Source organism: Osmerus eperlanus, chromosome 22 (genome assembly GCF_963692335.1).
Source record: "Osmerus eperlanus chromosome 22, fOsmEpe2.1, whole genome shotgun sequence".
NCBI classification, from domain to species: Eukaryota; Metazoa; Chordata; class Actinopteri; order Osmeriformes; family Osmeridae; genus Osmerus; species Osmerus eperlanus.
The window spans coordinates 5465956-5479512 of record NC_085039.1 but is presented as its reverse complement, the minus strand read 5'-3'; the positions used below and the strand labels follow the sequence as shown (position 1 = coordinate 5479512).

General features: G+C 41.1%; 1 protein-coding gene across 2 annotated transcripts in view; it reads left to right on the top strand.

The window, feature by feature from the left end:
- Positions 1–13557, top strand: part of map4k3a (mitogen-activated protein kinase kinase kinase kinase 3a) — a 69406-nt gene that overhangs the window by 6857 nt on the left and 48992 nt on the right. For both annotated transcript variants that reach the window (XM_062448889.1, XM_062448888.1), the window contains exon 2: positions 10361–10418. In XM_062448889.1, coding sequence (XP_062304873.1) covers positions 10361–10418 — 58 coding nt within the window. The remainder of the gene's footprint in view (positions 1–10360; positions 10419–13557) is intronic.

Sequence of the window (13557 nt, the reverse complement as noted above, 5' to 3'; positions counted from 1 at the left end):
GTTTAGCTTTCAGCAGGTTGGGATGTTTTGAAGCAGTGTCAGGATGATGTCAATCGGTGGCCGGAAAGATGCACGACAAAATTGTCTTGTGACAGAAGATTCTGTAAGATTTGAGTTACAAGGATAGCGTCTAAAAATAGTCTTGAGACAATAGTACAGGGGTCACTAATTGGCGGACCGCGGTCCGGGTCCGGACCCAGGCGGTTCCCTATGAGGGTCCTAACCAGACCCTCGTACATTTAATTTGTACAGAGGGTCGGGGATCGCTCCATTGACAAGCGTTAACTTCCTTGAAGGCGGGTTGTAGAGGCCGACCAATTAAAAAATATAGCTGTAAAACAATCCCAGTAAAAATCCCCCGTTGTGATGTCACAATGGGGGCTCCAACTTTTTTTGGCTCTGGTCTGTACCTTTGTCACGCCCCAAAATTTGCTGCGCGCTGCTCTGTGTACTTCCACAGAATTACAAAGAAGAACGTTTTTCAAGGTTATTGAAAATGGACTATGGTCGTAAATGCAGTGTTCCAGCCTGTACAGGGAATGCTGACACTTTTCAGAGTCTTCCCAAGGAACCAAACACTCGACGAGCTGTGATGTTTGTCTATGAGAAGATCCCTGTTCAGTTCGACCCTCAATTAACGGAACGTTATACATTTGCTTGAACCATTTCACAAGGACAGTTTTGAAAACCTGGGACAAGGTAAAGCAGGATTTGCTATGAAGCTGTTGCTGAAAAGAGGTGCTGTTCCGACCTTATGTTCATCACAGCCGCAAGCTGTAGTATGATGTTGTAGCTAACAGTTATTAGCAATGCTAACGTATCCTGCCTGTATCTAGCATTGGTAGAATGTGTGATGATTTAGTTTACTGGCAATGGGGCTAAAGTTATTTCATGTTCCTGACTTTTCCTGTTTCATTCAAATAAATAACCTGTGTTGTCATGTAAATCTACAATTCAAGATGCATGTTTGTCCAGATCTATTTTTCAGCAAGATAGCTAGAGCTAACTGAAGCTGAGTTGAAACACAATAGTTTGTTTGCTAAGCTGTAGTGCTAACGTTACCCACCTACGTCGATCCTGTTGGCTTCGACAACAGAAGTGGAAACAACTAACTTAATCATTTCAAATGATATCTAGTCAATCTGTTGAAAACAGTGTTGTGTAGACACAATAGACTTATTTGTAAGTTTTTATTTCAAGTCTCTTATTTCAGTCCATTTACCATTTATATTTTGTTACATGTAACCACTCTGATCGAAATGTATAGAGAATTGCACTCTTTTACCTATATACAAGTTGTGCACTCGTGCAGAAAAACGTTTTTTCAAATGGCCGTTTTGTACTGTTTCAAGAACGGGGTAAATGGACTCAAGTTTTCAGTAAAATGTTACCATTTAGCATTTTCCTGGTTGACAAGGGAATGATAAAGCAATGCAGGGCTCAAGTTTTGAAGACAGGCAAGAGTGACATTCCCCCCCATACCCCCCCCCCCCACCAGGGGGTCAATTAATTAATTAATTGCTTTTTACCTGACATCTTTGAAAGGCATCATTGATTAATGCATCCATGGCCAGGATATAATTATAAAATATGACATTATTTTAAAAGTGACCTATAACATCGACTATGCAAAACACATACAATTAATACACGTATTTGGAAAGAGATGTTTATAATGTGACAATATGTCAGTCATCGTGTGATAACGAAAATATGACTAGGCCTATTAGATGTATCAGACGAAATATTGCAAGCTCCGTCAAAGGTATCAGGCCTATATTCGTCCCGCACTGGGTTTGAACCTGCCACCTCTGACATTCCAAGCGCCACCACTACCAACTACGCCAACGAAAAGCTAGCTAACCATCGACGCGGGTGGCCTTTTACATACCTGAGGAGTGAGTTTCACCGATACACACCGGCTACATCTATGAAGTACTTGTTCTGAGCAGGTGTTGTCAGTGAACAGGCTGTAAAACTGTTGGTTAAGACACTCATGAAAAACTGATGCTATTTATCTGGGAAACATTTTCTAACAGCAGTCAAGTTGTCATTGTTTGTGTCAAACAAGTTGTGAATTTGTTGTAACATTAAAACAGGATATCATGACTGTGCTTAAAGTGATGCTTGAGCTCCAGTGGTTTGCTCTGTAGGTGAACGAAACTTATGGAAGACGTTGTAGCAGAATCACGTGAAAAATTACAGGATATGCTTTTTTTCCATTGGTTGTTGCATTAAATCATAATGGTGCTATTTTTGGCTATTGTATAGACCCTTTCTTTTTTTTGATTGGCTGATAAGTGGCAGGCTCGACTAAGAACTCCAGGGGAGACGCGCTTGATTCCTGCCAGTTCCATAGTGAGAGTGGCGCGGCCAGAGGAATTTTGGTTGGGTGCTGCGGCATATTAAATATATAATAAATATTTTTTTTCTGCGTGAGAAATACAATGTGTGGCGGGAGGGCGTGACAAAAGACCGAAATGAGTGACTTGTCACGCTCAATGCGTGACACTTGAGAGCCCTGGCAAGGTATATGCTCAGCTTGAGTTAAAGGTCCTGTACAGTGGAATTGAAAACAAGTTTTAAGTTCACCACACAACAGAAGAATGTGTTATTAACAGAGTTTTTCCTGGGTCAAAATGGGTCTTCGGTGCTCCAAAAAAAAAATATATATATATGTATATATATTCTTTTCTTTTTTTCTAATCAATGTATTTATTCACAGGTGAATAAATACATTGAAATAAATCTAATCTAATAGCTAATGTAATATTGCACATATTTTCGTCCTATTTCCCCTAAAGCAATGAAGTTAGGCTACTTAAAGACACCTTACACTCATAAAGTATGTTCTAAATGGCATAAATGCTGCCAATTAATAACGACGTCATTAATAATGACGTAACAACTTATTGTAAATGGTCAGTAGCCTAGCCAAGGTAGGCCACTCTGAAGCATGTACACTGCCTGCTTCATTTGATCTTGATAGGCTAAGCATTCTGTAGAAAATAATAACAATAAACCCACTTTTTATTAATTAAAACTACTTCAGCATAATAATGCACCTAAAATACAAACGTGAGCAAGGGCAGCAATCGCTATCGAATCAACAGACGTGCAATTTAGCTAGCAGTGGAAGAATACAAACAACGAAAATCACCAGTTAACTTGATTTAAATTTGCAACAACTATAAACTTATACAATAACAGGCTTAAATTAACTGACAACATAAGTTATACGACTTACAGTTCTCAAGGACGCACACACGCAATCTCAACTGCGGTGTGAAGCGTGTCCGTGCTATTCTCCGACATGCACTCAACAATCAGTGCTGATAGACGGCCTAAAATGTTGTACAGCCTGATTTCTGATACCGTGGCGGCAGAAATTTAGCCATAGAGGAAACACTGCACTATATATTATCATTCCAGGTTAAGAATACCAATGGAGGCTGCGTTGGAAATCGTAAATCAAACTTTTGTCAGCATTTTGAGTGGAAATTTCATTTGCATTTCTACAGGTGTATTCGTGCACGTCGGGCTGGCCCTCGCAGCCGTTCTGTCCATTCGCGCACCTCACAGTTGCGTCTTGATCAGACAAGAAGACACGCTTATCAACTCGATTACTATTGATCAACACAGAACGAGGGTTCGGCTGTAGCCTACTTGAAACATACTACTGAGAACATATTCGCTGACATGCATCGTACGCGTGATGAACCCAGCTTTTTTTTAATTTTTTTTTTTATCACAGACTTTTTTTTGCCTTTGGCGCTCAGGATTTGTCATTGGCGCTCGGGAAAACAATATAAGAAAACGGAAGAGAAACTGTTCTAGAGTCTAACTCCACATTTCAGTGCGACAAAGTTTTGCTTATGTTAGTTATGCTTTCAGGAACTCATTTCACACGTATATAATGTAATGAGAAGCAAATCATGGAATTTAGTTTACAGGATCTTTAAAAGCACAACTCCATAAATTTATACGCCTCTTGTTTATGAGTCAGTGGTTCCATGGCCAAGTCACGTCCGTAACGTTTTGTAGGATGCCATTCAAACAGTGCCGATGCTACAACATCCAACGTTTCTGTGCAAAGCTAATTTATACCAATGTTAAGTCTAACAAACAAATCGTGCTCCTTTGTTACTTTAAAAACGTTAATGATGTGTTATGGACGTGATGTTACGGACGCTACACAATGTTAATTTTTACAATACACTGTTCACAACACAATGGAAATGTTCTCAAATGAAACAGCAAAGCCGTTTTAACACCTATCACCGACGTGTTTCAGTGAAACGGACGTTTCAGTGATGATTATAGTCGCAATCATGGGTAAACTAAACATGATATTAAAATATCTTCAGCGATCGACATCTTCTCGAGTGACACTGAAATTTTGAGTAGCCTAATTATCTTGACGCAACTGTCTGCCCTAACCTTGATCCCGGGTCTATGTTTATAGTATTTACTTCCTAGAGAGGCAACTCAAAAGTGCGCGAGGGACTCGATTGGTTTAGGCCTTTAACCCTTGTGCTGCTTTCGGGTCACATGACCCAAAGGTTCATAACGAACCATCGTTGTTTTTACCCAATACAAAAACAAATAAAAATAATTTTATTTTAACCTTTGCAATGTGAGGGGTCTGAGACAGCCCGAAGGTTAAAATAAAATGCTTCACTTTGTTTTTGTATGCGGTAAAGTTGTCGCAATACAACGGTGGGTCACAATGACTAATGGGTCACAATGACCTGAAGATAACACAAGGGTTAAGGCGTTGCTCTATAATTTGCTCGCGCTTTGCTTCGATCAAGCTGAGGTGGCGTTAACAGCTTCGGTTGATAATGTTTTAAAGGGGTGATTGACTGGGTTTTTGGGGTATTTCACACTGTTCCTTAAGGTCTCCGAATAGGGTATGTAGCATTGGTTGGGCTGAATATTGGCCCGGGTGCTGTTCTATGCTAGCCTGGCTCTGCCCTCCTACGTACTTCTGCTCAATTTTGATTTAGCTTCTGTACTAGGTCTGGCCATTCAGTACGTAAGTCAGATTTTTTTCAGGTTGATTTTCAACCGGCCAATCAGTGAACAGAGGGAGTGGCTGAGAACGATGACGTTGATTTTGTGCGCTAGTTTGTGTTGTAGTTCCGCAATGGCGGCAGAGAAAGATGCGAGCGAAGCCATTCGGTCGGTTGTGGCAACACTGCCGAATATATATAAACTAAAGCCTGAGCAAGAACAAGTTTTGCTGAGTTTTGTTGGTGGCCATGATGTTGTGGCCCTCTTCCCCACGGGGTTTGGGAACAGTTTGATTTTCCAGCTACGGCAGCTAGCTCTGTTACAGTAGTGGTGAAGGAATTGGCGAACGCTAGCGATTATGGCAGATCAGAGTGGCTCTCGGCAGATCCAATAGTTTTAAACTTCAACAGAGTACCCGCCTACAAGGAAGTCAACGCTTGTCAATGGAGCGAGGCCAGACTGTACAAATGAAATGTACGACAGTCTGGTTAGGACCAGGCTAGTTCTATGCCCCCTGGCCCTGATACATCCAGTGAAATTTTCCCAGGAAAAAACGCTAGGTTTTCTCCTTTTATGGTATGCTCATGAATATATAGATGAGCTGCGCGCTGATTGAGGTATTAACATACCGTTATTTCATGTTCCTGACTGTGTTTCATTTAAATAAATAACCCGTGTTGTAAATCTACAATACAAGATGCATGTTTGTCCAGATCTATTTTTCAGCAAGATAGAGCTAACTGAAGCTGAGTTGAATCAAGATAGTTTGTTTAAGCTGTAGTGCTAACGTTACCCACCTAAGGCGATCCTGTTTGCTTCGACAACAGAAGTGGAAACAACTAACGTAATCATTTCAAATGATATCTAGTCAATCTGTTGAAAACACACAATAGATTTATTTGTTCGTTTTTATTTAAAGTCTCCACCTTCGTTGTTTCAGTGAGTGCTGTTGGCCGTGTTGCGTCTTTGCTCCGCAGCTTCACTCATTGTAAACTAATCAATAATTCAACAAAACCCAACCAAAATGTTTGTTTTGTGAGAGTCGTGCACAGTGATGTCATAATGTATTTCAAGAGAGTGCAAACAACTCCTTGCCAAATATTTCCTTGTCAGACATTGACTCAACCCCAGGGTCCTCTCTTACCCTCTCACAAAGGTGTCAACTAAAGGTGTGAGAAGCTTAAAAGTCTTGAAAGGTTTTTCTCACTTCTTCGGTCTACTTTTACTTTCAGCTAAGCAAAACCTCTGACAGCTCAACCATCCTTATCCGGAGGCTTCCGTTGGAAGTTCAGCTAAACAGTTGAAGTGTCAAAATCGATGTTTTGTAAAGCCTTAAGGCCGAATTATACTTCTCCGACTCCGTTACGGACGGACGGAGTCGGATGGATTGGTTGAATTTATAGTACTCCGAAGGCTGTGGGTGCTGAAAACAATTCACCGCCAGAAAAGTAGGTGGCGCAACGTTTTTTTGTAAGTCGTCGTCGAGTGTTTATTTACCTAGGTTATCGAGAAGTCGGAGCAAATTTACAAATTAGCCGTTTCATCAATAAAATACGCACATTTTCAGAAACTATGCTGCCCATTTCTCGTCACATTTTAATTCAGATGCTGATTTACATGTACTGTTTATCTGAAATATGAATTGTAAAAACGTACAGCAATGGCAGTCAAAGGATTCTGTTCGTCCTGTTTATCACGGCAACCCCGCCCCTGACGCAAGCGGTTCTTAATACGGACCAATCACAGCCAAGGGGTATCCGTAAAATGACGGACGGACAGACGGATAGTCAGGAAAATCAGGAGGTGCACGTAGAGCTCTCCGAGGGGCTCGGAGAGGGCACGGAGAGGGAATTCCTCGTCGGAGAGGACGTTCCCTGTGCCCGTCTCCGTAAAAACGGAGAAGTATAAATCGGCCTTTAGATGGCAAGATATCTCCAGTATACTTAACAAACAAGTCATGAGAATGATAATATAATCCTGCTCTAAACATTGGCCTTATAGCTAATTGCTGTGGGAAAGAGGTTATTGCTGCAGCATTTTGTTCTCAAATAATTGTTTGGGATGTAATCTGTTCCCGGGAGTGAGACTCACTCCCTCACTATGAATGTTTTGTTTTAGCGCTACTGTTAGAAACCCTACCTATGTGTCATACTCTCTTCTGTAAACAAATCTGTTGGATCAATGGCTGGTTTTGTTTTACCGAGATCAGGAAGTGAGACGGATTACAGGGCATAGAGCAGAGGTGACAGGAGCCATTACTAGACTAGATTTGAGAATGTAAACTCAGACTAGAGGAACGACAAAAGTGTTTGTGCCTGGGGTCCGGGTGAGTGTTTGTGTCTGCGCATTTCCATGCCTCAGCAACTCATTACTAAAGTCCTTTCATTTTGATAAACACCAACAAATACTACATCATCTTCATACAGGCGGCAAAGCCCCAAAGCCATCTGGAAAACAAAACTCAAAAGCAGTAAAAAAAAAAAAAAAAAAAAAGAATGTGGTGAACGTGCTGAACTAGACGGTGCCTTGCTACAGGGACAATGATGCTCCAGATTCAGTTCTGGACCCCAAGGGCCTGTGTCGAGTTGGCCTGTTGTGATTTATTTTCTCTGTCTGTAATTACCTGAGAAATCAGCCAACAACCTCCCCCCCACACACACACACTCTCCCACCAACGACCCCACCACCCGCTGTACACTGCATCTGTGCGGGTCTTTGTGCGTGGCAGCCAGGTGGCTGGGTCAGAGCCCTCCGTGGAAAGAAATAAAGGGCACCTCGAGCCTCGAGGCGAAGGTTGGCATGTCCGATTGGCTGGCCCGGGCCTAGATTCTCAGAGGGCTTCGAGGTGTGCGTGTGTGTCTTTCTGTTTGTGTACATTAGTGTGGGGTCCAAAAAAAAGCTAAGGTAAAGGCTAAGTTTGTGACCCATTTATCAGCATGGCTTTTCGTGCTTCATAAGCAAACATGTTAGAGCAAATAGAATGGTTTTACCAACAGAAAGTAAATGGCATATTGAAGATTTTAGGTCATGAAACAGTTTGACTTGCCTTTCACCTATAATCTAAATATGTGAGTGGTCGTTTCTCGAAAAGTGGCTTTGAGCTATGACTACACAGTGGCCTATGTTCAAGGTTTTTGGGTTGAGTTTAATTTCAATTTCCTGCTTCCTTTACTGTGCTATTGGTGACTGGCCATTTGGGTTGATTTGGAATCTGAAATGACTGACAAATGTAAGGACAGAAAAGGGTCTACAATGTCTGGACAAATAACCTACATGACTGAATTTAATAGTAAATCATTACTGAAGATCCAATGTCCAGTAGCAATTGTTGCGTTTTCATGGAGGTGACAACATTGAGGAGATAAACAAGGAGTTACAAGGAACAGATTGTGAAATTCAGATTGTGGGTCGATTTAAAATGTTGTGTGGCATCGCATAGAGACTTTGCGACATGAAACCAGCTCCCTACCTCACTGCCCCTCAACGAGCACCAATCTATACCCGGGTGGAAGGTTTCCCACGATCCTTAGAAGGGGGGGGTGTTTGGGTGTGCTGGGTATATGGGGTCTGTTAAAGTGGCCAGTTGTACCCAGTTAGCATTTTCATTGGTTCATGCATGCTAATGAGCCCATTTAATTTGCTCATTTTCTCAGAGATGAAACATTGATCCGTGTTACACTATCAGCAGGATGATCATCAAAATTTCCCTATAAGGTGCTAGTTACGCTAACCTTTGGAGGCGTTTTGAAGGCACGTTCAGGTCATTTGGTCAAAGCAATGATAAATTAGCATTCAGTTTCACCAAGGTTTAATGAACACTTCCTCACAAGGGAGACAAAGGCTGTTTATTAATTTCACTGTCTTGCAGGAGAAATAAAAAAATCAATGTGTTGCTGGTCGCATCATTCTAAAATATGCTCCAACTGACACCTCTGCTGTGACACATGCCAAAACGATGCGTGTATCTGTTATAAGCACAACATTGATTTTTGATGAGTTCCATCGGGTCAGCTACGGTGCGGCAGCGCTCCCTTCGCTCCACAGGAACTGCTGGTGTCATGTGACAGGCTCAGCGCTGATAAGCATTTTACATGTCACGCTTTACAGGACGCTGTTTGAGTCCTTCATGTGTAAAATGAATGCGGTGGACTCGCTGCTTCAGAGGAGGTTTTTCAGGGAAGGTAATGTTTTTTTGGGGGGGCTTATCACACCTCATGTTAAACCAAGCTTCTCTATCAGATGGGTTTGGAAGATTGTAAGAGTGGAATAAATAGACTTGGGTCATTGATTTTTCATCCTGTTTCCTCCCACACAGCCCATTCCAGGCCCTTTGTGAGGAAATACCGATTTTTCAGGACCTTATTCTAACTAGTCTCGCTGAAGTAAACAGACTTTCTAAAAAGAATCCTGGCTTTGTAAGGTGTCTGTTTTTCTCGTATGAAGTACTTCATATCAAAGGTCTCTTCAAATTTAACTCAAAAGGTCTTTTTTCTATCTGACTCAATGCAATCTGGTTTGTAGGGCCTGGATGGAAGGACTAATACATATTAAGTGCCTGTCAAAAGTTTGGAAACATCTGATCTTTTATCGTTTTTGAAAGACACATTCAAGTTCATATTGTTTATATGCAATAAAGTCGGTAATTTAACAGTATGAAGATTTACTTTGACCAAAATGTAGGCCTATTGGTACAAAAGCTGTCACCGTAGGCATTAATGGAGAATATGCTACCTGATTAAAGTTAAATTCCCTACAGACTGTGATTGAGAGATTGATTGAACTCATGCATTGAAAACACTGAAAAACAGGTGGTGCATGTGTCTCTCAAAAACAATAAAAGGCTAGGTGTAAAACTTTTGACAGGCACTGTATAGAGACAGAAAAGGTAGGGGATAGAGAGAGGGAATGACATGAAGCAAATTTGATTCAAACCCAGGCTGCTTCTGTGAGGCCTGGTGAGCCACCGGGGCACCCACAGAAAGGACCAATATGATGCCTGCTTTTCTATTTAATGAATACTGTTGGGTAGCTTGTGCATGTGTCGCCTAAAACAAATGCCAAAAAAGCTCACTGACTCAAATTACAAACCCAAACTTGGCATTCTCCCAAGAACCAGAACTCTGGCAGTGCTGCCGTAATTAAACGACCTCTGTATTAGCCATGACTGTGCAGATTTCAGCCTCTGGGTTTTTGAGGTACCAAACACCGTCTTGACCACTCTCCAGATCCTGAGATGCCCCCCTAGGCAAGTATTTGGGGAAGCCAGCCATCGATCCGCACTGCTTCTTTGTGTGTTTTCGGAGAATGCTCGATGGGACTCAACCCTCTGCTGTTTGTCTTTCAGGCTCGAAATGTCACCACAGGGGAGCTGGCAGCCATCAAGGTCATCAAACTGGAGCCTGGTAAGATTTTGACTTCTCATCCATTTTTTACTAGAGTCTGGTATTGAACTGGAAGTTTGGCTCATGTATGTTTGGTTCTTTGTTCTTCACCGCATCTTTTCCCAATCGTCCTAACTTATGTTTCACCATTAGTAACATCATAGAGGCAAGTTTCCACCAAGTGCCTTACAAAAGCTTCTAAAAACTCAGCCACAGCAAGTCAGCATGTCATTTTGTTCCATCAACAGTATGCAGGCTTCCAGTAATTATGACCCATTCTGAAATGGTATGGTCATCCAACTAGGCCTATTTGTTGGGTTTCTTAGTACATATTGGTTTGGAAAACGCTGGTCTTTAGTGTGGTTCCAAAAAATGTTTTCCTTCCCTGTAACCATCCATCCACACAACCAACCATCCATCCAACACCCTACACATTTACAGGTACTCTGCATTCCTCTCTCCAGTCACACATACCTAGATAAGAGGAGTGTTTGCTTCTTTTTTTCTCTTTCCTATAATAGAATGGCCTCTGTCTCTTGAGGAATGTGGAGCTCAGTGGAGCTGTATATCGGACTAGATCTCCTTTAATCTCATGCTTAGATGGAAGAGCTTGATAAGTCCAAGTGTTGGTGTAGGGGAGAGTAGGAAGAAAACCTGTTACAGCTTGTGTCCAAGGTGTCTGTTTGCACGAGCGGGAGATTATCAAGAGAAAGCTGAAATTTCTCCTTTTATAATCACAGATTTGGAAGCTTTTGCCATTGTGGCGTTCAAAAGCTGCCTACCCATGCATGCTTAAGCACTTTTGGGTTTGCAAATTTCACATGCGGGTTCATTGTGTGACATTTGTGATTTTTCATTGGTTGTGATGTTTTCAGCAAGAGCCTAGTGTTCATTCCTTACAGTGAGTGTTCAGTACTGGTGTTCATTCTGTCCTGGCATGGTCGTCAGATACAACGATGCAGCTGCAATTCATGCAAATCATTACATAACAGAGTAACTGGAGCTGTGGTTAAGATCACAGTGGTGTATTGTACTAAGTACTTTGGGATATCACAGATTCCATTCAATAGATCTATCAGTAACCTCAAAGGTGGTTTGGGAGTCCTCAATTCAGGGTCTGTATAACTAGACAAGGATTCCTTCAGACTCAGTTAAAGTAGAGTCCTTTGATGTCCTTTGAGACAGGCTATGTTGGAGCATTAGTTTATTGACGAAGATTCTGTAGACTCCAGATTTGAACACTTTAATTGACTTTTGGAGCTTTTTTACTATGATCTATTCTCCCCTGACCAACTAAATAAGTGCAAAATCCCTAATTGAGTAAATCAAATATGCTAAACAATGCGAAATAAAATAAAATCAAACACAATTGTATTTGTATAGCCCTTTTTACAAGTAACGTCAAAGATGATGTTCCCATAGAACTACACTTAAACCTTCCCTCAAGGAAGACAAGGTAAAACTCACAGGAAAACTCAGAGAGCAAAAACATTTAAGAGACCTTGAGGGGATCAACAATGCTGGACATGCATGAGATGGTATCAGTCACATATTAGCCATGGATTCCAAGTCTGACGACAATGGTGTTAAAAGCTTGATGGTGATGATGTACATCATGGGGGCAGACACTGGTGGGCAGGCCGGAGACAAAATGTTTGGTTGCTTTCATCCTGTTGCAATATAAATCAACTGGGATAAACTTTTAAAGTTGAGCTCGTTAGGCTTCCAGAGTCAGCAGGTGGGAGGCTTGCTTGATGGTGTGTGTGTGTGCGTGTGTGTGTGTGTGTGTATGTGGACGTACGTGGAAGCAGGCAGCCTGAGGCTTGTAATGTACCATTTGATGATGCGGTTTCCAGCTTGCGAGACCAGATGACTACGATACTGAAGATATAATTAATACTGGTAGCCTACTATGTAAGGCTGAACAATTAATTGCATTTGCGATTATATCGCGATGTGACAAAATGAGATGTTGTAATCGGAAAGGCTGTGATTTTACTTTGTTGCACGTTACACTTTACCTTGACCTGTACGATGGCCTCAGGCTCAACAGAACCTGACACTACAGACACTGCCAATTTTGCCTTTAAAAAATATGCTGCGCAGTGTCAAGTATGGTGCAAAACCTCCCTGGCTAACGTTGCTACCTCACGGGGCAACACCACCAACCTAATTCGGCTCTAAAAAAGCCTAAAAAGCCATGTACGATGCATAAATAAATTGCTGAACACCAGTGTGTCAAAAAAGCCAAATAACACCCGACAGGATCACTGATCGAAATGTTTCAAAGCCTAACTCCATATTCATGCACGAAATTACTCAAGCAGTAACAGCGTTCATCTCGAACGATATGATGCCCCTCGGTGATGCACATACAGTAGGATCGCTATGTCTGTCAGTGCCATTATGTTTCTGTTAGGCTACTGACTGGATCAGAAATGTTCAGTGTTTCTTTTTATTTTAAGATTTAACCTTTAGATGCGTGAGTTCTAAATATTTCCGACGGCCCCCACAGTTTTTTTTCCAAAACGGTAGCTAGAGGTACGCGGGTATGTTTTCCTTAATTTTTCTGAACTTTGTGTGTTATGTTGCTAAATGGAGATCAGTAGTATATATCTATATTTATTCAAAATAACTCATATAATAATTGCATATTTAAAAAGCGCAATCCACATGTCACATGTTTACATGTCATATGTTTATGACAGTGACTTTAAATACTGAGTGTCGTAATACAAACACTTGTTTTTATATTTCAGATTTTCTGTGATTTGTTACTGACTCTTACATTAATGTTTACACCAGGCTTATTTGACAATGCTTTATGTTATTATTACATGTTTACAAGGCTGGAAAAATCAGTCAATATACTACTGTGATTCAAGTAGGTAAATAAAATTTGTATTCATATTAAGTCACGCATCACCTAATTTCATCATAAGTTTATTTTGAATATAATATTGTGAAAGGTCATACTATACAGTTATTCGGCCGTCTCTGTTATATTACAGATTACAGAACATAAAAATAAAAATAAATAATCGCAAATGCAATATTGGTAACAAATAATCGCAATTACATTTACATTTAGTCATTTAGCAGACGCTCTTATCCAGAGCGACTTACAGTAAGTACAGGGACATTCTCCCCGAGGCAAGTA